The 27,445-nt window shown below is 48.1% G+C and overlaps 2 protein-coding genes across 4 annotated transcripts in view; one reads left to right on the top strand and one right to left on the bottom strand.

Moving 5' to 3' along the window:
• LOC140482703 (membrane progestin receptor beta-like) overlaps positions 1-11,109 on the bottom strand; it is a 31,032-nt gene extending 19,923 nt beyond the window's left edge. The window contains exons 1-2 of one of the 3 annotated variants that reach the window (XM_072580234.1): positions 6,078-6,229; positions 4,586-4,685 (exon numbers count right to left, since the gene is read on the bottom strand). The gene's annotated coding sequence lies outside the window, so the exon portion shown is untranslated. Of the gene's footprint in view, positions 1-4,585; positions 4,686-6,077; positions 6,230-11,051 lie in introns of those variants that run through there. The other 2 variants (XM_072580236.1, XM_072580233.1) reach the window with 2 other exon arrangements.
• A 2,551-nt stretch (positions 11,110-13,660) lies between these two features.
• The window catches only part of LOC140482702 (zygotic DNA replication licensing factor mcm3-like), a 36,370-nt gene continuing 22,585 nt past the window's right edge, over positions 13,661-27,445 (top strand). The window contains exons 1-5 of the mRNA XM_072580232.1: positions 13,661-13,797; positions 17,387-17,499; positions 22,439-22,647; positions 23,179-23,309; positions 26,095-26,333. Coding sequence (XP_072436333.1) covers positions 13,726-13,797; positions 17,387-17,499; positions 22,439-22,647; positions 23,179-23,309; positions 26,095-26,333 — 764 coding nt within the window. The 5' untranslated portion in view covers positions 13,661-13,725. The remainder of the gene's footprint in view (positions 13,798-17,386; positions 17,500-22,438; positions 22,648-23,178; positions 23,310-26,094; positions 26,334-27,445) is intronic.

The raw sequence follows: 27,445 nt of genomic DNA, 5'->3' as shown, positions 1-27,445 counted from the left end.
CACCCATCCCCGAAGAACTATCCTCAGGGTTTGAAGGAGATGGCTGAGGAGATTGTGGAGGTATTGGTAGTGACCTTTCAGGAAACATTAGAGTCAGGGAAGATCCCAGAGGACTGGAAAGTAGCTAATGTAATAACTCTGTTTAAAAAGGAAAGAAGGCAGAAAACAGGAAACTAGAAATTAACGACACGTTAACATGCCTTTAAACCTCAGTCATTGGTAAGATTTTAGAATCTATTACTAATGATGAGATTGGCGTACTTGGAAGTGCCTGCCAAAAAAGGGTGGAGAAAGTGAGGACTGCAGATGCTGGAGATTAGACCCAAGAGTGTGGTGCTGGAAAAGCACAGCGTGTCAGGCAGCATCTGAGGAGCAGGAGAATCGATGTTTCGGGCAAAAGCCCTTCATCAGGAATGAGGCTGGGAGCCTCGGGGGTGGTGAGATAAATGGGAAGGGGTGTGGCTGGGGGAAAGGTAGCTGAGAGTGAAATAGGTGGATGAAGGTGGAGGTAAAGGTGATAGGTCAGAGGGGAGGGCAGTGCAGATAGGTGTGAAGGAAGATGGACAGATAGGACAGGTCATAAGGACGGTGCTGAGCTGAAAGTTGGAACTGGGGTAAGATTGGGGGAGGAGAAATGAGGAAACTGGTGAAGTCCACATTGATGCCCTGGGGTTGAAGGGTCCCGAGGCGAAAGATGAGGCGTTCTTCCTCCAGGCGTTGGGTGGTTAGGGTGTGGTGATGAAGGAGGCCCAGGACCTGCAGGTTGTTGGCAGACTGGGAGGGGGAGTTAAAGTATTCAGCCAAGGTGGGGTGGGGTTGGTTGGTGTGGGTGTCCTGGAGATGTTCTCTGAAGCACTCTGCGAGTAAGTGTCCTGTCTCCCTAATGTAGAGGATACTGCATCGGGAGCAACAGATACAGTAGACAATGTGTGTGGAAGTGCAGGTGAACCTCTGATGGATGTGGAAGGCTCCATTGGGACCTTGGATGCAGGTGAGGGGGGAGGTGCGGGCACAGTGATTGCAATTCCTGCGGTGGCAGGGGAAGGTACCAGGAGGGGACGGTGGGTTGTTAGGGGGTGTGGACCTGACCAGGTATTCGCAGGAAAGTGGATAGGGGTGGGGAGGATAATATCACCTTTACCCCCACCTCCATCCATCTATTGCACTCTCAGCTACCTTCCCCCCCAGCCCCACCCCTCTCCCATATACCTCTCCACCCCTGAGGCTCCCAGCCTCATTCATGATGAAGGGCTTTTGCCCAAAATGCTGATTTTCCTGCTCCTGACCTGCTGTGCTTTTCCAGCACCACACATTTGGCTATAAAATAGTCAATATGGCTTTGTCAAGGAGAGGCCATGCCTGACAAATCAGTTAGTATTCTTTGCTGAGTTAATGAGCAAGTTAGACAAAGGAGAGTCAGTGGATGTGGTCTATTTAGATTTCCAGAAGACCTTTTTCAAGATGCTGCACAGCAGGTGGTTAAATAAGGTAAGAGTCCCATAGTGTTAGGGGCAAGGTACAGGCATGGATAGACGATTGGTTGACGGGCAGAAAGCGAAGAGTGAGGATAAAGGGGTCTTTTTCAGGATGACACCTGGTGACTCATAGAGTTCCACAGGGGTCAATGTTGGGACCACAACATTAGGGATCTGGACAAAAGAACTGAAAGCATTATTACTAAGTTTGCAGATGGCACAAAGATAAGTGGAACGACAGGTGGTGTTGAGGAAGCGGGGAGGCTGTAGAAGGACTTGGACAGGCTGGGAGAGTGGGCAAAGAAGTGACAGATGGAACACAATGTGAGAAAGTGAAAGATTATGCACTTTGGCAGGAAGAATAGAGGCATAGACTATTTTCTGAATGTAGAAAGACTTCAGAAATCGGAAGCACAAAGAGACTTAGGAGTCCTTAGTTCAGAATTCTCTTCAGGTTAACCTGCAGGTTCAGTTGGCAGTTAGGAAGGCAAATGTAATGTTCGCATTCATTTCAAGAGGGCAAGAATCCAAGAGCAGAGATACATTGCTGAGACTATAGAAGGCTCTGGTCAGACATTTGGCCTCCATACCTAAGGAAGGATATGCTGGCCTTAAAGAGTTTACAAAAACAATCCTTGGGATGAAGGAACAGTTGAGGACTCTGGATCTGCACTTGATGGAGTTTAGAAGGGGAGGGATCTGGTTGAAACTTACAGAATGCAGAGAGGTCTGGATAGAGGGGACATGGAGAAGCTATTTCCCTAATGGAGATACTCGGACACAAGGGCACAACCTCAGTGAAGGAATGACCTTTGAGAACTATAACTGAGATGAGGAGGAATTTTCTTCACCCAGAGGGTGTTGAATGTATGGAACTCATTGCAGCAGAAGGCTATGGAGGCCAAGACATTGCCTGTATTTAAAACGAAGGTTCTTGATAGGTAAGAAGATCAAGGATTACAGGGAAAGAAAGGAGAATGGAGGAGAGAAACGTATCAGCCATAATCGAATGGCAGAGGAGACTCAATGGGCTGAATAACTTAATTTGCTCCTGTATCTTATAGTCTTACGGTGTCAAATTTGTCTCTTTGAGTCCTCCTCACACTTAATCTTACAACACATTCTTATATCATCAACTACAATATCTAGAGCCCATCATTGAAGTCATAAGAATCATACAACACGGAAACAGACCTTTTGGTCCAAACAGTCCATGCTGAACATAATCCTAAACTAGTCCCACCTGTCTGCTTCTGATCTATATTCCTCCAAACATTTTCTATTCATGTGCTTATCCAAATGTCTTTTTAATATTGTAACTACCCATATCCACCAATTCCTCAGGAAGTTCATTCCATACATGAACTGGCCCCTGATTTATTTTTTAAACCTTTCCCCTCATCTTAAAAATATTCCCTGTACCCTTGAAATCCCTCATCTGAGAGAAAAGACAAGTACCATTAATTCTATCTACACCCCTCACTATTTTATGAACCTCTAGAAAGTAACCCCCCAACCTCCTACACTGCAGTGAAAAATGTCCTAGCCTTTGCAGCCTTTCTTTATAACTCAAACTTTCCATACCCGGCAACATCCTGGCAAATCTCTTCTGAACCCTCTCCACTTCAATGATATCCTTCCTATAACTGGGAGACTAGGACTGGACACAGCATTCCAGAAAAGGCCTCAGCAATACAACTTCAACATGACATTCCAACACCTACACTAAAAGGACTGAGCAATGAAGGCAAGCATGCTAAACAACTTTTTAACCACCCTGTCTGTATGTGACACAAATTTCAAAGAATTATGTACCTGAATTCCTAGGTCCCTCTGTTCTTCAACACTAGCCAAGGCCCTGCAATTAATTGTATAAGCCCTAGTCATGTTGGATGGAGATTGCAGATTGTGGAGGCCCCCAGCACTGATACATACAGGAAGCTTTCTACTCTTTACAGCTTGAGACTGACCCAGTTAACTCCAATCTCTATTTCCTGGACATTAGTCAAACCTTCCTCACTACTGTCAGAGCAAAACCTACGTTAGCTGGATGAGTGGGTTGTGAAGCATGGTGATACCGACAGAGTGGGTTCAATTCCCATACCTGGACTCCTCTTCACAACCTCTTCCCTTGCCTGAGGCATGGTGACCCTCAGGATAAACCAATAACTGTCATCTCTCCCAGATGAGAAAGGCAACTTGATTTTGACTATCACTGCAATCCCCATTCCCTCATCAATATTAGCATCCCTTATCTAGTGCAGTAATATTTTATGTAGCTCCTTCTGGACTGACTTTTGCAAATTCAAATGTCTACTTATTCCTCTTTGCACATCTGACCTGCCCTCCTTATCACTACTTCCTTCCCTGACACACTCAGTAATTCCCAGACACTTCAACAGAGTCCTCCTCTCTCAGAGTTAATCCAGTGAGCTGAAATTATGAACACCAGCTCCCAGAGTAAATCCAGTGGATTTAAATTTGGAACTCCAGATCACGCAGGAGGTTTCTGAAGCAGAATGTATGAAATCTCTGATGTTCTGGTTTTAACTGACCAACCATTGTACAGAACATCAATCTGTTGCAGTTGTTTTGGTTTGAACATGTTGGATCCATGTTTTCAGGCACAGAGCTGGAATCCCACATTTTCTTTACAGAATCCCTACGGTGTGGAAATAGGTCATTTGGCCGAACAAAGCAAAAGTGAGGGCTGCAGATGCTGGAGATTAGAGTCAAGAGTGGAAAAGTACAGCAAGTCAGACCGGATCCAAGAGCAGCAGAATCACCGCTTCAGACAAAAGCCCTTCATCAGGAAACTAAGAAGGGCTTTTGCCCGAAACGTCGACTCCCGTGCTCCTTGGATGCTGCCTGACCTGCTGTGCTTTTCCAACACTACACTCTCAACATTTGGCTCAACAAGTCCACACTGACCTTCTGAAGGGTACCCCACTCAGACCCATTCCCATTCTCCTATTACTCTACATTTCCCCTGACTAATGCACCTAACATATACATCCCTTAACAATTATGGGGAATTTAGCCTGGCCAATTCACCAACATGCACATCTTTGGACTGTGGGAGGAAACCAGAGCACCTGGAGGAAACTCACACAGACACAGGGAGAATGTGCAAACTCCACACAGTCAGTCACTCGAGGACCCACAGAGCTGGAATCTCATATCATCTTCTTCCATCCCGAACTCCAGAAGCTAGGCACAGCACAGAAAGGAGAAAACGTTCACTTTGTGATAATTAAACGGAGTCAGATACGAAAATAGTAACAGACTCCATCCATGACAAATGTCCCAGTGAGCAACATTTGGAAAAAGCAAACAAAACGACCCCTGATATCCATCTCCATAAGAAGCTGTTTGGGAATCACATACACTGACAGGTCCTGTCACACATACACTACAGACCCTACTATACATACACTGATAGACCCTGTCTCACTGACCCAGACACACCCTGTCTCTCACACACTGACAGACCCTGTCTCACTGACCCAGACAGACCCTGTCTCTCACACACACTGACAGACCCTGTCTCACTGACCCAGACATATTCTGTCTCACTGACCCAGACAGACCCTGTCTCACACACACTGACAGACCCTGTCACTCTAACCCAGACAGACCCTGTCTCACTCACCCACAGACTGTCTCACTAACCCAGACAGATCCTGTCTCACACACACTGACAGACCCTGTCTCACTAACCCAGACAGACCCTGTCTCACTGACCCAGACAGACCCTGACTCACACACACTGACAGACCCTGTCTCACTGACCCAGACAGACCCTGACTCACACACACTGACAGACCCTGTGTCACTAACCCAGACAGACCCTGTCTCACTGACCCAGATAGACCCTAACTCACACACACTGACAGACCCTGTCTCACTGACCCAGACAGACTCTGACTCACACACACACTGACAGACCCTGTCTCACTGACCCAGACAGACCCTAACTCACACACACTGACAGACCCTGTCTCACTGACCCAGACAGACCCTGACTCACACACACACTGACAGACCCTGTCTCACTAACCCAGACAGACCCTGACTCACACACACACTGACAGACCCTGTCTCACTAACCCAGACAGACCCTGACCCACATACACTGACAGACCCTGTGTCACTAACCCAGACAGACCCTGACTCACACACACTGACAGACCCTGTCTCACTGACCCAGACAGACCCTGACTCACACACACTGACAGACCCTGTCTCACTGACCCAGACAGACCCTGACTCACAGAACCAAACAGAGTGAAAGGGACTGACCCCCACTCCTCCCAGTGTTACTGACCCTATCATTTCCAGGGTGCACTCAGGAAATGTGCACTGCTCTGTCTATATCTCCCTGGATCTTCAATCCAAGTTTCTCTCCCGGAGAAACTGGAATCTCTGTGAAGTAAAAACAACTATACTGGCAACAATGAAAAGATAAACAACAGCAAAAAGAGGTTTTGAACAAGACTCCCAAACCCTGTGCAGACTGGGAGTGATCAGAACAGAAAGCAATCAGGAAACGGGTCAATGCCAAATAACTCAGTGTGGAGGAGAGATTGTGAAATGTAATACCAAACTGCTGGAGACCAAGCGGTTTTCTGTGAAGCAGGCATTTTCTGAAGGAAAGGGTTTCCACGCTGGCGATGAAGTGCTGATCTCCCTGGAGTGCTGTAATGTGTGATCACTGCCCTGCTAACTGCACTGCGATTGCGCAGGTGACAGCCCAGCCTCAGTCAAACTCCCAGTGACAACAAACACACTGAATGTCTTTGTGTCAGCACTGGGCACTTCCCACTCACTCTTGCTAACCCCTCCCCATTTCATCTGAGAGTAAACAGCATATTATTTTTCCGTCTCTTCTCTCCCTCTCTCCCCCATTATTCGCACTGTCCCTCTTTTCCCTCTCTCTCTTTCTGCTTCCCAAACTCTCTCTTCTCCCCCTCTCCTCCTGCCTCTCTCACTTCCTCTCTCCCTCCTTCCTTTTCTCCCTACCACCCTCTCCCTCTCTTTCTCCTCAACCCTGCCCCTCCACCTCGCTCTTTCTCCAACCATCCCCCTCCCTCTCTCAACTCCATCCATTTCTCTCTTTCTTCCTGTCCCCATCCCCCACCTACCTGCTGTCTTTCTGTTCCTCCCTTTCTCTGTCCACCCATCTTTCTCTCAGCTGCCCCTCTCTTCCAACCTCCTTCCCTCTCCCTGCTCTCTCTGTCTTTCTCCATCTCCCATCTTTCTCTTCCTCACTCCCCTTCCCTTCCCTCCACACACTGTCTCTCTTCCCCTCCCTGTTACTCTGTCACTCTCATGCTCTCCCCCCCACTCCCCATCTCTCTCTCCCCTTCCCCCACCCTTTCTCTCCATGCCTCTGACTCTCTCTTCCTGCCATCTCTTTTTTCCTCTCTCCCTTCCTTTCCCATCTTTCTCACTCTCCCTCACTCTCACCATGTCCCTCTCTGTCTCTGTCTCCCTCTCTCCCTCACTCTCCCCTTCCCTCTCTCCCTCCTTCCATTCCTCTGTCTCTCGCTCCTTCCCTCCCTCTCCCTCCTTCACTCATCCCCCTTCCTCCCCCTCTCTCTCTCTCCTTTCCTTTCTCTCCCTCCCTCTCTCTCTCTCCCCGTCCCTCTCTCTCTCTCTCTCTCGGCGCCCTCTCTCCCCCTCTCCCATAAGACCATAAGACATAGGAGTGGAAATAAGGCCATTCGGCCCATCAAGTCCACTCTACCATTCAATCATGGCTGATGGACAATTCAACTCCACGTAGCTGCACTCTCCCCATATCCCTTAATTCCTTGTGAGATCAAGAATTTATCAATCTCTGCCTTGAAGACATTTTACATCCTAGCCTCCACTGTGCTCTGAGGCAATGAATTCCACAGGCCCACCGCTGTCTGGCAGAAGAAATATTTCCTAATTTCCGTTCTAAATTGACTCCCTCTAATTCTAAGGCTGTGCCCATGGGTCCGAGTATCCCCACCTAACGGAAACAAATTCCCAGCATCCACCCTTTCTAAGCCATGCATTATCTTGTAAGTTTCTATTAAATTTGAGGGTAGTAGTTGATGGTAAAGGTTCATCTTGGAGTGTAGTTACTAGCGGTGTTCCGCAAGGGATCTGTTTTGGGACCATTGCTGTGTGTCATTTTTATAAATGACCTGGAGGAGGGGCTAGAAGGTTGGGTGAGCAAGTTTACAGATGATACGAAAGTCGGTGGAGTTGTTGACAGTGAGGAAGGATGTGTAAGGTTACAGCGGGATATAGATAAGCTGCAGAGCTGGGCAGAAAGGTGGCAAATCGAGTTCAATGTGGGTAAGTGGGAGGTGATTCACTTTGGTATGAATAACAAAAAGATGGGGTACTGGGCTAGTGGTCGAATACTTGGTAGTGTGGATGAGCAGAGGGATCTTGGTGTCCATGTACAAAGATCTCTGAAAGTTGCCACCCAGTTAAATAGTGCGGTGAAGAAGGCATATGGCGTATTGGCTTTTATTGGTAGAGGAATTGAGTTCCGGAGTCCTAAGGTCATGTTGCAGTTGTATAAGACTCTGGTGCGGCCGCATCTGGAGTATTGTGTGCAGTTTTGGTCACCATACTATAGGAAGGATGTGGAGGCACTGGAACGGGTACAGAGGAGGTTTACCAGGATGTTGCCTGGTATGGTAGGAAGATCGTATGAGGAAAGGCTGAGGCACTTGGGGCTGTTTTCATTGGAGAAAAGAAGACTTAGGGGTGACTTGATAGAGGTGTACAAGATGATTAGGGGGTTAGATAGGGTTGACCATGAGAACCTTTTTCCACGTATGGAGTCAGCTATTACGAGGGGGCATAGCTTTAAATTAAGGGGTGGTAGGTATAGGACAGATGTTAGGGGTAGATTCTTTACTCAGTGAGTCGTGAGTTCATGGAATGCCCTGCCAGTAGCAGTGGTGGACTCTCCCTCTTTATGGGTATTTAAACGGGCATTGGATAGGCATATGGAGGATAGTGGGCTAGTGTAGGTTAGGTGGGCTTGGATCGGCGCAACATCGAGGGCCAAAGGGCTTGTACTACACTGTATTGTTCTATGTTCTATGTTCTATCTCCCCTCAACCTTCTAAACTCTAATGAATACAATCCTAGGATCCTCAGCCATTCTTCGTATGTTAGGCCTACCATTCCCAGGGATCATCCGTGTGAATCTCCGCTGGACACTCTCCAGGGCCAGTATGTCCTTCCTGAGTTGTGGGGTCCAAAATTGGACATAGTATTCTAAATTGGGCCTAACTAGAGTTTTAAAGTCTCAGTAGCACATCACTGCCTTTACATTCCAACCCTCTTGAGATAAATGACAACATTACATTTGCTCTCTTAGCCACAGATTTAACCTGCAAGTCAACCTTTAGAGAATCCTGAACTAGCACTCCCAGATCCCTTTGTACTTTGGCTTTATGAATTTTCTCACTGTTTAGAAAATAGTCCATGCTTGTATTTTTATTTTCCAAATTGCAAGACTTCGCATTTGCTCATATTGAATTTCATGAGCCATTTCCTGGACCACTCTGCTAAACTGTCTAAAACTGTCTAAAACTGTCCTAAACTCCCTCTCCCTCCCTCCCTCTCCCTTCCTCCCTCTCTCCCTGCCTCCTTCTCTCTCTCCTCCCCACTCCTTCACTCTCTCCCCTTTCTCTCCTTTCTCTCTCTCTCCCTCCCCCTCTCTCTCCCTGCCTCTCTCTTCCTTTCTATGTCTCTCCCTTCCTCCTTCTCTCTCTCCTCCCCACTCCCCCTTTCCTCCCCACTCCCTCACTCTCTCCCCTCTCTATCTCTCTGTCTCTGTCTGTCTGTCTATCTGCCTCTCTCTTTTCTCTCTCTCTCCCCCCATCTCTCTCCATCTCTCTCCGTCTCCCTTGCCCTCTCTCTCCCCTCTCTCTCTCTCTCCCCCCGTCTCCATCTCTCTCTCCCTGTCTCCCTTGCCCTCTCTCTCTCTCTCCCCCCCACCCCCTCTCTCCATCTCTGTCCCTGTCTCCCTTGCCCTCTCTCTCGCTCCCCCAACCCCTCTCTCCATCTCTCTCCGTCTCTCTCTCTCTCTTCCCCCCCTCCATCTCTCTCTCTCTCTCTCTCTCTTCCTCCCCCCATCTCTCTCCATCTCTCACTCTCCCTGTCTCCCTTGCCCTCTCTCTGCTAATTGTCCACACAGGCTGACACACAGCTAACAAACAGCTGTGCTGGTGCTGCCCAGTCTTTCTCAATGTGTCCGGGACTGAGAACCATGGCTCACGGTCAGGAATTGGAACAGGCGGGCAAGAGCAACAGGGACATTGAAAATAATCAATAAAGAGTGGCCAAGCCAAGGAACAGGCTTGGGGAAGGCAGTCAGAGTTGTCAGGACTGATCCAGTACAAATTAGATATTTTTCAAAAACAATGTTTTGGGACGAGCCCTGAATAACTTGGGAGATATCGAGTGGTGCATGCTGAGGGACCACCTATGTCTAGATGCATCACAGTTCAGCAGCAACTACTGTGCCCAGGACTGTAAGAAACTACAGAGACTTGTGAAGACAGGCCAGTCCATCACACAAACCAGCCGTCCATCCATTGACCCTGGCTACACTTCTCACTGTCTCGGAAAGGCAGCCAACATCATCAAAGGGCCCTGCCATCCCAGTTATAATCTCTTCCAACCTCTTCCATCAGGCAGAAGATACAAAAACTGAAACATATGTACCAACAGGTTCAAGGACAGCCTCTTCCTTGCTGTTAGTAGATTGCTGACTGGACCTCTCACATTTCTAATCTAATGCTGATTTTGCTTTATGTGCACCTTCTTTGCAGCCATAACATTGTACTCCTTGCTCTGTTCTATCACCCTATGATTTTTGTATGGTATGACCTGCCTTTACTGCACACAAAACAAACTTTTTCACTGTACCTATGTACATGTGACAATAAATCAAATTGAATTAGATGTCCTCCCAGTCTGGTAAGCCCTCCACCACACTGTCTGTGCTCCTGGTTTACTGGAGGAGATTGAACACTGTGTTTGGTGAATAACTACAACTGACCATGTGACTAAGGAGTGTTTGTTGGACATAGAAGGCCACTCAGCCCATCAAAGCTGCCCTATCATTCTGTTAGAGCAGATAGACTATTAAAAATTCACCATTAAAAAACCCACACATTCCCACATCTCTCCCCTCTACACACACAGACAAACAGATAGACACCCAAACATACATTCATTGTCAAACACACATACACGCACAGACACACTCAGATACTCTCACACAAACACACTCACGTTCTCTCTCTCTCACACACACATACACACGGATATACATTGGAATTCAAATAGCTGTTTTGTACACACAGTAACCCATTCTAACACACGTTCATTTGTTTGTTAGTGCTCTCTCATATACAATTGCTGACAGGCACAGTCTGACTCGCATGATCTCAGACAATTAAAAAGTACAATTTGTTCTTTTTTCAAATCCCCAGGTCACTGAAGAAGCTGTCCCTTGGCCAAGCCCAATCTGGAGTTGACAGTACTGACTGCAGAGAGCTGAAAACTCACTTGTCCAACACAGTGGGCTCTCACCGAAAGTTAGAGAAATCAAGGCTTGATCCACGTGGGACCAGACTGCAGGTTCCAGCAGAAGGCAGAGTGATGTACATTGATAACCAGGGTATCAGGGAGAAACACAGAGCCAGTTGATGAATGCTGCAAAATAGCACATTTCCACTGCCTGACCTCACAGAGGCTGCTTCACATCACAAAGGAACATCAGCTGGTACCTCCTGCAAAACAAAACCCACTGAAAACAGTTTACAATCACGTGGGCTTTAGTTGAAAGCTTTACACAAACACAGAATAATTAAACACAGCCTTGTGACTTGACAGCAGCTTTGCCAGGGCCTGGTCTGTGTGAAAGCCCTTGGGAGGTTGAGCATTCTCAATGATAGTGCACAGTGTGCAAGTGAACAGCAAGGTTCAATCACAGAGGACACTATAAAGGACAGAAAGCCGCCAAAAGAGGGAAAAGTGGGAAAACTAATCAGCCAGCGGCCTATTCTCAACACTCACCCGTTGAACATGTGTGCTGGAAATTATACACCTGGGTGAGTTCACACTTGGCTTGTCATGAACAGCACAATTAATTCATAGCACACTGACCCTCACAGCCTTCGAAGGCTCAGGGGTGACCTTACAGAGGCTTATAAAATCATCAGGATAGGTAAATAGACAAGGTCTTTTCCCCAGTTTGGGGGAGTTCAGAAGTAGAGGGCACAGTTTAAGGTGAGAGGGGAAAGATTTGAAAAGAACCTGAGGGGCAACTTTTTCGCATAGAGGGGTGTGTATGGAATGAGCTGAGAGAAACAGGGTTAGCATTTCGAGTCCATTGAATCAGAATTTAAGAAGGGTCATACAGGACATGAAACATTATCGCTGTTTTCTCTCTCCGCAGATGCTGCCAGAGCTGCCGAGTACTTCTAGCAATTCTTCAGGAGCAGAACAGGGTTCAGACTGCAGTGTTACAGCTATACAGGGAGAGAACAACATTAACATTTGAAATGACCATTCAAACATTTAATAACAGGGGAGAAAAGGCTGTTCTTGAATCTGTTTGTACGTGTTTATGTCTTCTACCCAATGGAACAGGCTGGAAGAGAGTAGAACTGCGGTGGGAGGGATCTTTGATAATGTTTGTTGCTTTCCTGCGGCAATGGGAAGTGGAGATGGAGGCAATGGATGGGGAGGCTTGTTTGCACGATGGACTGAGCTGTTATTCACAACTCTCTGTAATTTCTGGTGGTCTTAGGCAGAGCAATTGCCATACCAAGCTGTGAAGCATCTGGATAGAATGCTTTCTATGGTGCATCTATAAAAATTAATAAGAGCTTTGTGGTCATGCCAAATTTCTTTGACAGTAGCATCCACATGGGTGGACCAGGACAGATTGTTGGTGATTGTTGGTACTATTGACGCAGACGGAAACGTATCCTCCACTCTGCTTCCTGAAGTCAATGACCAGCTTCTTCATTTTGCTGATGTTGATGCAGAGATTGGTGTCTTTACACCATGCCACTAAGCACTCAATCTCTTTCCTGCATTTGGCCCAAATCTCACTAAACCATGCCTGTTCATATACCCATCCAGATGCCTCGTAAATGTTGTAATTGTACCAGCCTCCACCAATTCCTCTGGCAGCTCATTCCATATACGTGCCACCCTCTGCGTGAATAAGTTGTCCCTCACTGTGCCCTCTACTTCTCAACTTCCCTACCCTGGGGAAAAGTCACTTTCCTTGGGAAAAGCAAATAAAGAAGAACAAAAAGGAAAAGTGTCTGGATCTCCAGACTCCTGGGCTCAGGAACATTGGTACTCGGTCACTAATTTGACTGGAATCCCTTAACAAATTCCTCACCATCCAAGCCCTTACACACTATAGCAGAACCAGTCTATGTTCAGGAAATTAAAATCCCTGACTTTTACAACCCTTTTGCTCTGACTTTATTTCATATTTCCAGTATCCATTCATTATGATATTAAAGAGAGCCCTCCTCCATCCCTGGGTTGGTCCCTTTAAATGGGCGGGGCCTGATCTCAGGGCGGGGCCAGTGCCAAGGGGGTGGGGTCAGTGACGATTGGGCAGAGCGAGCCCTTCAGGGGCGGGGCCGGTCTCCCGGAGACAGGGCCTGTCTCCAGGGGGCGGGGACCATGGTCAGGGGCGGAGACGTGGCCAGGGGCGGGGCAAACACCAGGGGGCGGGGATAGTGTTCAAGGGGCGGGGACAGTGTTCAGGGGGCAGGGACTGTATCCAGGGGGCGGGGACAGTTTTCAGGGGGCAGGGACTGTGTCCGGGGGGGGGGTGGGGGACAGCGTTCAAGGGGCGGGGACAGTGTTCAGGGGGCAGGGACTGTATCTAGGGGGCGGGGACAGTATCCAGAGGGCGGGTCGGTCAGGGATGGGGCAGCAAGGTCCAGGGGAGGGGACAGTGTCACGAGGGGGCGGGTCCGTCTAGGAAACGCCAACCGAGCCCAGGGGGCGGGGAAAGCGTTCAGGGGGCGGGGGCAATGTCAAAGGGGCGTGTCGGTCACGGACGCACCAGTGGGCGGGGACAGTGTTCAGGGGGCGGGCCAGGAAGCGTCTATGTGACAGAGGCCGAGTTCTCTGATTGGTCGCGGGTTTTTCGCGCGTAAGTCGGTCCCACGTGACTGGCTTTGGCGGGAAAGCTGCAGCGGTGGAAATGGCGGCGGTGGCGGAGGATCCGAACCTGAGGGAAGCTCAGAGACAATACCTGGACTTCCTGGATGATGAGGTGGGCGATAGGGGGCAGCGCTGGCGGGGCGGGGTTCTGGGGGAGATCGGCCGTGGGTTCCCCCCAAAACCCCGGGGCTTGGGTCTGCTCTGTCCCCGGGAGGTGATCACTTGGCCCCTTTCACCCAAACCCCCCCCCCACTCCCCTTGCCCCATAGCCCCCCCCCAGACTCCACACCGTCCCCTCCCCATAGCCCCCCCCCCCCGACTCCACACCGTGCCCTCCCCACAGTCCCCCAGACTCCACACCGTCCCCTCCCCACAGTCCCCCAGACTCCACACCGTCCCCTCCCCATAGCCCCCCCCCCCGACTCCACACCGTCCCCTCCCCACAGTCCCCCAGACTCCACACCGTCCCCTCCCCACAGTCCCCCAGACTCCACACCGTCCCCTCCCCACAGTCCCCCAGACTCCACACCGTCCCCTCCCCACAGTCCCCCAGACTCCACACCGTGCCCTCCCCACAGTCCCCCAGACTCCACACCGTGCCCTCCCCACAGTCCCCCCGACTCCACACCGTGCCCTCCCCACAGTCCCCCCGACTCCACACCGTGCCCTCCCCACAGTCCCCCAGACTCCACACCGTGCCCTCCCCACAGTCCCCCAGACTCCACACCGTGCCCTCCCCACAGTCCCCCAGACTCCACACCGTGCCCTCCCCACAGTCCCCCAGACTCCACACCGTGCCCTCCCCACAGTCCCCCAGACTCCACACCGTGCCCTCCCCACAGTCCCCCAGACTCCACACCGTCCCCTCCCCACAGTCCCCCAGACTCCACACCGTCCCCTCCCCACAGTCCCCCAGACTCCACACCGTCCCCTCCCCACAGTCCCCCAGACTCCACACCGTCCCCTCCCCACAGTCCCCCAGACTCCACACCGTCCCCTCCCCACAGTCCCCCAGACTCCACACCGTCCCCTCCCCACAGTCCCCCAGACTCCACACCGTCCCCTCCCCACAGTCCCCCAGACTCCACACCGTCCCCTCCCCACAGTCCCCCAGACTCCACACCGTCCCCTCCCCACAGTCCCCCAGACTCCACACCGTCCCCTCCCCACAGTCCCCCAGACTCCACACCGTCCCCTCCCCACAGTCCCCCAGACTCCACACCGTCCCCTCCCCACAGTCCCCCAGACTCCACACCGTGCCCTCCCCACAGTCCCCCAGACTCCACACCGTGCCCTCCCCACAGTCCCCCAGACTCCACACCGTCCCCTCCCCACAGTCCCCCAGACTCCACACCGTCCCCTCCCCACAGTCCCCCAGACTCCACACCGTCCCCTCCCCACAGTCCCCCAGACTCCACACCGTGCCCTCCCCACAGTCCCCCAGACTCCACACCGTGCCCTCCCCACAGTCCCCCAGACTCCACACCGTGCCCTCCCCACAGTCCCCCAGACTCCACACCGTGCCCTCCCCACAGTCCCCCAGACTCCACACCGTGCCCTCCCCACAGTCCCCCAGACTCCACACCGTGCCCTCCCCACAGTCCCCCAGACTCCACACCGTGCCCTCCCCACAGTCCCCCAGACTCCACACCGTGCCCTCCCCACAGTCCCCCAGACTCCACACCGTGCCCTCCCCACAGTCCCCCAGACTCCACACCGTGCCCTCCCCACAGTCCCCCAGACTCCACACCGTCCCCTCCCCACAGTCCCCCAGACTCCACACCGTGCCCTCCCCACAGTCCCCCAGACTCCACACCGTCCCCTCCCTATAGCACCCCACAACAAGCCATGGCCCACCCCATTCATTCTCCCACTCCAAACCATGGCCCCATCCCTTGCCCATCTCCTCCCACAACCGTCCGCTCACTTGTCTTGTGCTTCAAGTACCCTCTTGTCCTGAAACGTGAATGTCCCCTGGCCTAAAGTAAAACAAAGAACTGCAGATGCTGGACATTTGAAACAAACCATTGCAGGATTTCCTAATGAAACTCAAAACATCTGGTAGCGTCTGTGGGCAGAAAATAGAGTTAACATTTCACTTCCAGGGGCTCTTCCTCCAGTCTTCTGGCCTCTGATCTCTGTCCCTGTACCTCCTCCCTGTTGCCAAGCAACATCCAATGGTATTTGCCTGACTCATGTCCTCATTGTTCATAATTTGTCTCAAGAATGTTTTGAATGTTTGAAATTAATTATTATACATGGAGCACAGACAAGAAGTGAGAGACCACTCTGTCTCTCAGTCCTGCTCTACCTTTTAGCAAGATCAAAGCTGATCCAATTACTCTGGTTCTTCAGTTACTCCCTTAAACATTTCTTCTCTCTTACTCATCAAGTATCTATCTCTTCCTCAAAAGCTTCACAGTTACTCATTCATCATGCTGAAACCAAAGTACAAAGAGATGTGAAATATAAACCAGGGAAGCTGGAGAAGTCAGCAGGCTGGCAGCATCCACATAAAGAGTCAGAGTCAAAGATGTACAGCATGGAAACAGACCCTTCGGTCCAACCCATCTATGCTGACCAGATATCCCAACCCAATCTAGTCCCACCTGCCAGCACCCAGCCCATATCCCTCCAAACCCTTCCTATTCATATACCCATCCAAATGCCTCTTAAATGTTGTAATTGTACCAGCCTCCACCATATCCTCTGGCAGCTTATTCCATACATGTACCACCCTCTGTGTGAAAAAGTTGCCCCTTGGGTCTCTTTTATATCTTTCCTCTCTCACCCTAAACCTATGCCCTCTAGTTCTGGACTCCCCGACCCCAGGGAAAATACTTTGTCTATACATCCTACCCATGCCCCTTGTAATTTTGTAAACCTCTATAAGGTCACCCTTCAGCCTCCATAGAGTTAAAAATCACACAACACCAGGTTATAGTCCAACAGGTTTAATTGTAAGGATATTAGCTTTCGGAGCACCACTCCTTCACCAGGTTGTGGAGGACACAATTGTAAGACACAGAATATTTGCTATAAATTCTGTGCCTTACAATTGTGTCCTCCACAACCACCTGATGAAGGAGCGTCGCTCCGAAAGCTAGTGTCCTTACAATTAAACCTGTTGGACTATAACCTGGTGTTGTGTGATTTTTAACTTTGTACACCCCAGTCCAACCGGTTGTCAGCGTATAGAGAATGAGTTAAACACATTGGGTCTGATTTGATCTTATTCAAAAGAACCTACAGCACTTGAACTGCAGTGATTTAAGAAGGCAGCTCACCATGACCTTCTCAAGGGTCACCAAGGACGGATAATAAATACTGGCCCAGCCAATAATGCCCATGTCCCATGAATGAATTTTTAAAAAGCAGTAGTGGTTCTGAAGATGCTGACAGACATGTCACGTTTATGCAGCGTTTTGTTTTTATTTCATTCCTTTTCATGGGTGAAACTGCCTCTGACATAACCAAGTCAGTCCAATTTGAAAGCAGTCACCTGATGAAGAGTCGTCAAGACTCAAAACTCTTGTTTGTTTTGTCTCCATGGATACTGCTCTGATTCCAATAATGTTTTTCACCTGTCACCAAAGATGGTTATGTCCCTGATGATTGAATCAGTTGCTTTCGCGAGTTTTTGAATGGTAAAGAAGCAGCTGAAGGAATTTCAGACAAAGTTTTTGTATTCATGTCCACAGCAAGACCAGGGGATTTACCAAAGTAAGGTGAGGGACATGATCAATGACAACTTGTACCGACTGATTGTCAACATCAATGACCTACGTAGAAGGAATGAAAAAAGAGCAGCAGAGTAAGTACCTTTCTAGGTGCCCTTACCTATATTTATTTTGCTTCCTCATTATTGTATACTGTTCTTGTCTTAAATTAAAAATCTTACCAATTAGGAGCTGGGTCAGGCTTCATTCTGCTTGAACATGCTCAGCTGTTCAGTAAGATAATAATTGATCTTCAGTGTCAGCTGTCACTTTTTCCAATCAGTTTTATATTCCGTTATCGATCTCAGTCCACAATGAACATCCTCTGCTCCTTTCGGCAGCCTTCTGACACTGTTTCCAGGCCAATTAGAAATGGATGATAAATGCTGGCCAAGCACCAAGGTGGCACGGTGGCTCAGTGGTTAACACTGCTGCCTCACAGCACCAGGGACCCAGGTTCAGTCCCAGCCTTGGGGGACTGTCTGTGTGGAGTTTTCACACTCTCCCCGTTTCTGCGTGGGTTTCCCCCCCACAGTCCAAAGATATGCAGGTCAGGTGAATTGGCCGTGCTAAATTGCCCATGGTGCGAGGTGCATTAGTCAGAGGGAAATGGGACTGGGTGGGTTGCTCTTCCGAGGGTCGGTGCGGATTGGTTGGGCCAAAGGGCCTGTTTCCACACTGTAGGGAATCTAATCAAAATGCCAGCCCTATCCACGCCCTACGGATAGGTAAGAAAAGAAAACAAATTCCAGAGATTCTCAATCCTCGAACTAAGGAAATTTCTTATCTATTTGAAAAGCAATTTTTAAATGTGCTGGAGCTGGTGGAATAATCATAAAGTATCCGTTTCTGCATTGATATTCTGTTCCATTTTCTTGTTCCATGAGATGTACAACATCCCATGAGTCAGTTCAGCCCATCATGCTCATACTGGCTGTTTAAAGGGTCTAAAAATGTGTTGCTGGAAAAGCAAAGCAGGTCAGGCAGCATCCAAGGAGAAGAATAATCGACGTTTCGGGCAAAAGCCCTTCTTCAGGAAATGTTTAAAGGGTCTATCCAGTTAAGCCCCAATAGTTAGCTCCGTCACTGCTAGCCTGCAAAGTTTCAAGCATTGAACGTAGAACATAGAAAAATACAGCGCAGTACAGGCCCTTCGGCCCTCGATGTTGCGCCGACCGAAGCCTAGCTTACCTACACTAGCCCAATAATCTTCATATGCTTATCCAATGCCCGCTTGAATGACCATAAAGAGGGAGAGTCTATCACTGCTACTGGCAGGGCATTCCATGAACTCACAACCCGCTGAGTAAAGAATCTACCCCTAACATCTGTCCTATACCAACCTCCCCTTAATTTAAAGCTGTGTCCCCTAGTAACAGCTGACTCCATACGCGGAAAAAGGTTCTCACTGTCAACCCTATCTAAACCCCTAATCATCTTGTACACCTCTATCAAATCACCCCATAACCTTCTTTTCTCCAATGAGAACAGCCCCAAGTGCCTCAGCCTTTCCTCATACGATCTTCCTACCATGCCAGGCAACATCCTGGTAAACCTCCTCTGCACCCGTTCCAGTGCCTCCACATCCTTCCTATAGTATGGCGACCAAAACTGTACACAATACTCCAGATGCGGCCGCACCAGAGTCTTATACAACTGCAACATGACCTCAGGACTCCGGAACTCAATTCCTCTACCAATAAAGCCCAGTACGCCATATGCCTTCTTCACAGCACTATTTACCTGGGTGGCAACTTTCAGCGATCTGTGTACAGGGACACCAAGATCCCTCTGCTCATCCACATTACCAAGTAGTCTACCATTAGCCCAGTAATCCATCTTCTTGTTACTCCTACCAAAGTGAATGACTTCACACTTAGCTACATTGAACTCCATTTGCCACCTTTCTGCCCAGCTCTGCAACTTATCTATATCCCGCTGTAACCTGCCACTTCCTTCTTTGCTGTCCACCACTCCCCCGACTTTCGTATCATCCGCAAACTTGCTCACCCAACCTTCTAGCCCCTCCTCCAGGTCACTTATAAAAATGACAAACAGCAATGGTCCCAAAACAGATCCTTGTGGAACACCGCTAGTAACTGCGCTCCAAGATGAACCTTTACCATCAACTACTACCCTCTGTCTCCTTCCAGCCAGCCAATTCCTAATCCAAACCTCTAATGCACCCTCAATGCCATACCTCCGTAATTTTTGCAGTAGCCTACCATGGGGTACCTTATCGAATGCCTTGCTAAAATCCATATACACCACATCTACTGCTTTACCCTCGTCCACTTCCTTAGTCACCTTCTCAAAGAACTCAATAAGGTTTGTGAGGCACGACCTGCCCTTCACAACACCATGCTGACTATCCTTGATCACATTATTCCTATCCAGATGTTCATAAATCCTATCCCTTACAATTCTCTCTAAGACTTTGCCCACAACAGAAGTGAGACTCACTGGCCTATAGTTACGAGGGCTGTCCCTACTCCCCTTCTTGAACAAGGGGACCACATTCGCTATCCTCCAGTCCTCTGGCACTATTCCTGTAGACAACGACGACATAAAAATCAAGGCCAATGGCTCCGCTATCTCCTCCCTAGCTTCCCAGAGTATCCTAGGATAAATGCCATCAGGCCCAGGGGACTTATCTATTTTCACCCTTTCCAGTATTCCCCGGACCTTTTCCCTACCTACCTCAAAGCCATCCATTCTAATCACTTGTGACTCAATATTCACATCAGCAACAACGTCCTGTTCCTGAGTGAATACTGACGAAAAGTATTGATTTAGTGTCTCTCCAATCTCCTCTGCCTCCAAGCACAACTTCCCACTACTATCCTTGACTGGACCGATACCTACCCTAGTCATCCTTTTATTCCTGACATACCTATAGAAGGCCTTTGGGTTTTCCCTAATCCTACCAACTAAGGACTTTTCATGTCCCCTTCTCGCTGCTCTTAGCTCTCGCTTCAGATCCTTCCTGGCTACCTTATAACTCTCAATCGCCCCAACTGAACCTTCACGCCTCATCTTTACATAGGCTGCCCTCTTCCCTTTCACAAGGGATTCCAATTCCTTATTAAACCACGGCTCCCTCACAAGACCCTTTCCTCCCTGCCTGACTGGTACATACTTATCAAGGACACCCAATAGCTGCTCCTTGAACAAGCTCCACATATCATTTGTGTCCTTCCCTCGAAGCCTATTTTTCCAATCCACACATCCTAAGTCATGCCTCACCGCATCATAATTCCCCTGCCCCCAGCTATAACTACTGCCCTGCAGTGCACACTTATCCCTCTCCACCACTAGAGTAAAAGTCACCGAGTTGTGGTCACTGCCCCCGAAGTGCTCACCTACCTCCAAGTCTAACACCTGGCCTGGTTCATTACCTAGAACCAAATCCAGTATGGCCTCACCTCTTGTTGGCCTGTCTACATATTGTGTCAGGAAACCCTCCTGCACACATTGGACAAACACCGACCCATCTAACGAACTTGAGCTGTAGCTTTCCCAGTCAATATCTGGGAAGTTAAAGTCCCCCATAACAACCACCCTATTACTTTCACTCTTCTCCTGAATCATCCTCGCAATACTTTCCTCTACGTCTCTCGGACTATTAGGAGGCCTGTAGAAAACTCCTAACATGGTGACTTCACCTTTCCTATTTCTAACCTCAGCCCAAACTACCTCAGATGGCAAGTCTTCCTCCATCGTCCTTTCCACCGCTGTAATACTATCCTTGACAAGCAATGCCACACCTCCCCCTCTTTTAGCCCCACCTCTGACCCTACTAAAACATTTAAACCCTGGAACCTGCAACAGCCATTCCTGTCCCTGTTCTACCCACGTTTCTGTAATGGCCACAACATTGAAGTCCTAGGTACCAACCCATGCTGCAAGTTCACCTACCTTATTTCTTATACTTCTGGCATTGAGGTATACACACTTCAAGCCACCTTCCTGTTTACCGACACCCTCCTTCGAGATCGATGCCTTGTTCCTAACCTCCCTACACTCAAGGTCCTGTACCCTAAAGCTACAGTCCAGGTTCCCATGCACCTGCAGAGCTAGTTTAAACCCTCCCAAAGAGCACTAGCAAACCTCCTCCCAAGGATGTTGGTGCCCCTCAGGTTCAGGTGGAGACCATCCTGTTTATAGAGGTCCCACCTTCCCCAGAAAGAACCCCAGTTGTCCAGAAACCAGAATCCCTCCCTCCTGCACCATCCCTGTAGCCACGCATTTAACTCTTCTCTCTCCCTATTCCTCGACTCTATCACGTGGCACGGGTAACAGACCAGAGACAACAGCTCTGTTCGTTCTAGCTCTGAGCTTCCAACCTAGCTCCCTGAAAGCCTGCCTAACATCCTCACCCCTCTTCCGACCTATGTCGTTGGTGCCAACGTGGACCATGACCTGGGGCTGCTCCCCCTCCCCCTTACGGACCCGGAAAACACGATCGGAGACATCACGTACCCTTGCACCTGGGAGGCAACATACCAAACGTGAGTCTCTGTCGCCCCCACAAAACCGCCTATCTGTGCCCCTCACTATTGAGTCCCCAATAACTATCGCTCTACCTTTCTCCGCCCTTTCTCGCCTGCGTACTTTTATAGAGAAAAAAAACCTTCCCAGGTAAGCTAGCGCGGCACCAGCTTTCGGGTCCGGTAGGCGTTTAAAAAAAAACTTTAAATTTTAACCGTGTAAAAAAATAACTGGACTATACCACGACTTAAACTAAACACCATCAGACAGCCGTTACCTGCTCCGCCGAGAGATCATTGAACTGATTTATTTTCAGAGTTATCATTGAATTTGTAGCCACTAGCTTTTAGTGCATTCCAGATCAAAGCTCACCTTTTTGTTAAAACAAACCTCATGGCTTTGGTTCTTTTTCCAGTAAATCCTGTCATCTCTGGTTCCTGACCCTTACTGCTCTCAAAACTGAAGTTTGAGGGCTTCGGTTTAACATTTGAAAGCCTGATGCTGATGCACTGAGCAATTAACCTTTGTCTGATTTTCTCTCAGACTGCTGAGCAATTCCTTTGAAGAACTCTTGGCCTTCCAGCGAGCGCTGAAGGACTTTGTTGCCTCAATTGATGCCACCTATGCCAAACAGTTTGAGGATTTTTACGTTGGACTGGAAGGCAGCTTTGGATCTAACCACGTCAGCCCACGAACCTTGACCTCTCGGTTTCTCAGCAATGTTGTGTGTGTGGAGGGAATTGTGATCAAATGTGAGTGTCTCATTGGGTGAGACTGGGTGCTGCTCTCCATTTGTATTTTGTTTTGTTAGTGAATGTTGGCATTTGGTTCACATCGAGTGAGGAAAATGAACATGTAGTAATCAGTTCATAGCTTAATGCTGCATTGTGAGAATGATTCGTTGCTAGTAATGTTAAATTAAAGACAAACTGCTTTTCCAAGTGGTTCCTGTGGTTTTGAAAGATCTCCATGCACCATTTGAAGAACAAGGAGTCTCCTTGGGTTTGCAATCAACCTTTCACTTCAATCAGTGCTGCCAGATACTTGTTGATTGTTGGATGCAGTTTGAGATCTTGCTTGTGTTATTTGGCTGGATAAGATGTGCTTTAAAATAACTTGAATATTTTTGCTGGGATGAGGAATAATGAGCTGGGTGGTAAGCGTAGATGCCCTTTGTCCCTCGTGTGACATTGTAAACTCTTGTCTCCTGCACACTACATCGAGGTGAATAGTCATTGTCCTTAAACGGAATTTATCACTAATGCTGTCGGTTCTCATTGCAGGTTCACTAGTGCGTCCCAAAGTGGTCCGTAGTGTCCATTACTGTCCAGCTACAAAAAAAACCATTGAACGGAAGTACACGGATATGACATCGCTTGATGCCTTCCCCTCCAGCGCTATTTACCCAACAAAGGTGAGGTATCTGCAGCACAGTGTGAAGGGGCTGGCCTAGTTTCAGGGTTTGATAACATATACTCTTGGACCCCTGGAAATCAGTCACTTTCAGTTCTCTCAGGCTGGAGGTTCTGAGCTGTGCAGTGAGGGTGGGACAATCTTACTGGCTGTGGGGTAGCCAAGAGTGAACCTGTCATTTAGACTGAAGAGCAACTTATGATACTGTTGGCATGAATATTTGTAAAGTTCTTAAAACAAAACCAACAAATGAATCTTTCCCACAAATCACAAAGCTACAAGATAATAAAGGGAGTGGAGATGGTGCATAGTGATAATGCCACTAGATTAATAATTCTGAGACCTGGGATGATGTTCTGACACTGTGAGGATGAATCCCACTATAGCAGCTGCTGAAGTTTGAAATCAATATAATCAGAATTAAAAACTAGCTTAAGGATAACCATGTAACCATTGATGAATGTTGAAATAGTGCATCTAATTTGGCTAATGTAATTTTAGAGAAAGATATCTCATCCTTACCTGGTCTGACCTATATGTGCCTCTAGATTACTTACATTAGATTACTTACAGTGTGGAAACAGGCCCTTCGGCCCAACAAGTCCACACCGCCCCGCCGAAGCGTAACCCACCCATACCCTACATCTACATCTACCCCTTACCTAACACTATGGGCAATTTAGCACAGCCAATTCACCTGGCCTGCACATCTTTGGACTGTGGGAGGAAACCGGAGCACCCGGAGGAAACCCACGCAGACACGGGGAGAACGTGCAAACTCCACACAGTCAGTCGCCTGAGGCGGGAAATGAACCCGGGTCTCAGGCGCTGTGAGGCAGCAGTGCTAACCACTGTGCCACCGTGCCACCCACACTAGATTCTCAGCTATATAGTTAATTCCCAACCGTTCTCTGAAATAGAGTAAAACATTTTACTTATGTCAAAGCCTCTGCAAAGGAATGAAGTTGGACAAACTCCCTTGCAATGACTGTGACATTGGAATCGACAGTAGTAACCCGAACAAAGGTCTCCTTGCCAACACCTTTTACAAAATTAGGAGAGCTATGTCATGCTTATTGAGAAACTGCCTGATAAGGTCTTACTCCTGAAGCCGTTATGTCCCAATTTCCCAGATGCGGCCATATATGTTAAATTGGTGCACAGTCAGGAGATCTGATTTGGAGATGCCGGTGTTGGACTGGGGTGTACAAAGTTAAAAATCACACAACACCAGGTTATAGTCCAACAGGTTTAATTGGAAGCACACTAGCTTTCAGAGCGACGCTCCTTCATCAGGTGATTGTGGAGGGCTCGATCGTAACAGAATTTATAGCAAAAATTTGCAGTGTGATGTAATTGAAATTATACATTGAAACATTGATTGTCTGTTAAGCCTTTCATCTGTTAGAATACAGTAATAGTTTCACTTCTTTCATGTGTAAATCACAAAACCCTTTTTTTAAAGTTGCATTCTTAGGTTAGCTGTTAACAATGGTGATAGCTAGACAATATGTTGAAGATGTTGACCCCCTGTGTTCTCTGTCTATGACCTGATGTTTAAATTGATTCTAATCTAAAAAGTGAGATAACAGTTTTACTTAAATTCATGCAGTTTTTGAGCTCAGAGTTCTACATGAATGTATGCAGTTTTTGAGCAAAGTGCATTGTAACTCTGCAAGTACAAATTCACCCCACAAAATATATGTGTGCATGTGGGTCTTTGTCTGTCTGTGTGTGTGTGTCTGTCTGGGGTAGGGTGTGTTTGTGTTTGTGTGTGTGTAGTGAGTGCAGAGTGTCTTAAGTGTGTGTGTGTGTGTGTGTGTAAAATGCAATGGTGGTCACCTGTAATGTGACATGCAGATCAGATGCAGTTGTCCTCCCAGTATGTTCGCCACAACTTGAATGGTGTACCTGAGGGTGGCAAAAACACAAGAATGTACTTCATTTGGTGACGTAAGGGTCCATCAGCAAGAATGGCTTGACAGCAGCACCACTGACCCATTCTGTCTGAGTCATGAAAGGCCTAGCTGCTGAGCTGAGTAGGTGGAAGGTGATAAGAAAAAAATTACGTGACCTTAGAATCACAGAAACTCTATAACACGGAAGCAGGTCATTTAACCTATCAAGTCCTCATAACACTCCAGAGGGCATCCCACCCTCCTACCCTATCCCTGTAACCCTGCATTCACCATGGCTAATCCATCTAAACTGCAAATCCTTGGACTGAGAGAAGAAACCAGAGCACCTGGAGGAAACCCATGCAGGCGTAGGGAGAGCATTCAAACTTCCCAGAAACAGTCGCCCATAGTGGGATTGAACCTAGGTCGCTGGCGCTGTGAGACAGCAGTGCTAACCACTAAGACATCATATTGCCCTCAATTGGCTTCACCAATCACAGAGGCATTTGCCTGTGACTATCAGTACGATTGAAACCACCTTCACATTGAGAATTCTCCATCATGTCATGTGGGAATGCCATTGTGTTACATGGGACAGATTTTGAGTATTTTGATCTGAGGCACTGAGAGCCATCAGCAGCAGCCAATTCTACTCCAACCCAATCTGCAGCCTCATGGCCTGGCATATCCCCAGCTCTACAATTAACCTTAAGCCAGGGGATCAACCCTGGTTCAGTGGAGAGCGTTGGTGATCGCTTTGGGCTGCGGTGAAGTCTTGAAATGCTGCCTAAAGTTAGTGGTATTTGTTTTGAAAGAATCTGAGCAGGAAGCTAACTAACCATTTCTGCTTGAGCGTTGTGTAAGTCTCAGTGTATTCATGTCCTATAGGATGAAGAGAACAATCCCTTGGAAACAGAATTTGGACTGTCCGCTTACAAAGACCATCAAACGATAACCATTCAGGAGATGCCAGAGAAGGCTCCTGCTGGCCAGCTGCCCCGCTCAGTTGATGTTATTCTGGACAATGACCTGGTGGATGTGGTGAAGCCAGGGGACCGAGTTCAGGTCATAGGCACCTACCGCTGTCTGCCTGGAAAAAAGAACAGCTACACCTCAGGAACCTTCAGGTACATTTGGTGAGGCAATGTGCACATAGCATTAATCACTGACAGTGGGAGCACAGACCATACAAACACACACGTTTGGAGCAGGCCCCTCTGGTGCCAGTCAGTAGGATCGCAATTGATCTGATGGTGGCATGAACTCCACATTTCTGATCATTCTTGATAACCTTGTTAGTTCAATTATCTGTCTTACCTCTGTGTTAATTGGACAAGCCTTATTTTTAAGTCGTCTGTTCTAGTCTCTTTCATAAGCATCTCTTCAGCATCTGCCTGTCAAGTCCCCTTGGAATGTTCAATAAGATTATTCTTTAACTTCAATGGATATAGTCCCAACCTTTCTTCTCAAGATATCATCTTCATTTTAAGATGTCTTCTCTATCTCAGGTATCAGTTTTATGAACCTTCTTTGAGATGCTTCTAATGCATTTACATCCATTAGTTTAGTAGACCAACACTATACAGAACTCCAGATATGGTCTCCCCAATGAGCAGTAAGGCTACTGTAAATCCTTTCAACATAATTATTCTCATTCGCTTGAAAGGAACAGCATTCCATTTGTCTTTCTAATCACCTGCTGTACCTGGAGACTAACGTAAGGGTTCGTTTACAAGAACACTCCGACTCTCCTGTACCTCAGAGTTCTATAGTGCCTTCCTGTCAAAGTGGATCAGTCCACATTTATCTATGCTACACCAATTCTTTTGGCCATTCACTTAAGGAGTCTGCAAATGATATAGTCAGCTTATGTCCTGTCTACAACTTCCTATCCCCTCTACCTTTGTGTCACCGGCAGATTTAGCAACTGTGGTTCCTTTATTGAGAAAATTGTAAGTATTTGAACAATCCATTATTTTTGGCATTGCAACTTGAGAATTGCTCATTTCTGCTTCTTTTGTTTCTGTTTGTTATCCAAATAATCCTCTGTTCATGCTGATTTGTCACCTGTACCTTGAGTAATCATTGGGGCACTTTGTCAGATACTGACTGGACATCATAAGTATAGCACGTACACAGGTTTCCCTTTTCTCTGCATTGTTTATTACTTCCTGTAATAAACAAGAGCTGTAATAAATCAGTCAAAACATGATTTCCCTTTTACAAAGCCAGTTTCCCT

The sequence above is a fragment of the Chiloscyllium punctatum genome, chromosome 11 (assembly GCF_047496795.1).
Source record: "Chiloscyllium punctatum isolate Juve2018m chromosome 11, sChiPun1.3, whole genome shotgun sequence".
NCBI classification, from domain to species: Eukaryota; Metazoa; Chordata; class Chondrichthyes; order Orectolobiformes; family Hemiscylliidae; genus Chiloscyllium; species Chiloscyllium punctatum.
The sequence above is the reverse complement of the archived record's forward strand: the minus strand, read 5'-3'. Positions and strand labels throughout refer to the sequence as shown.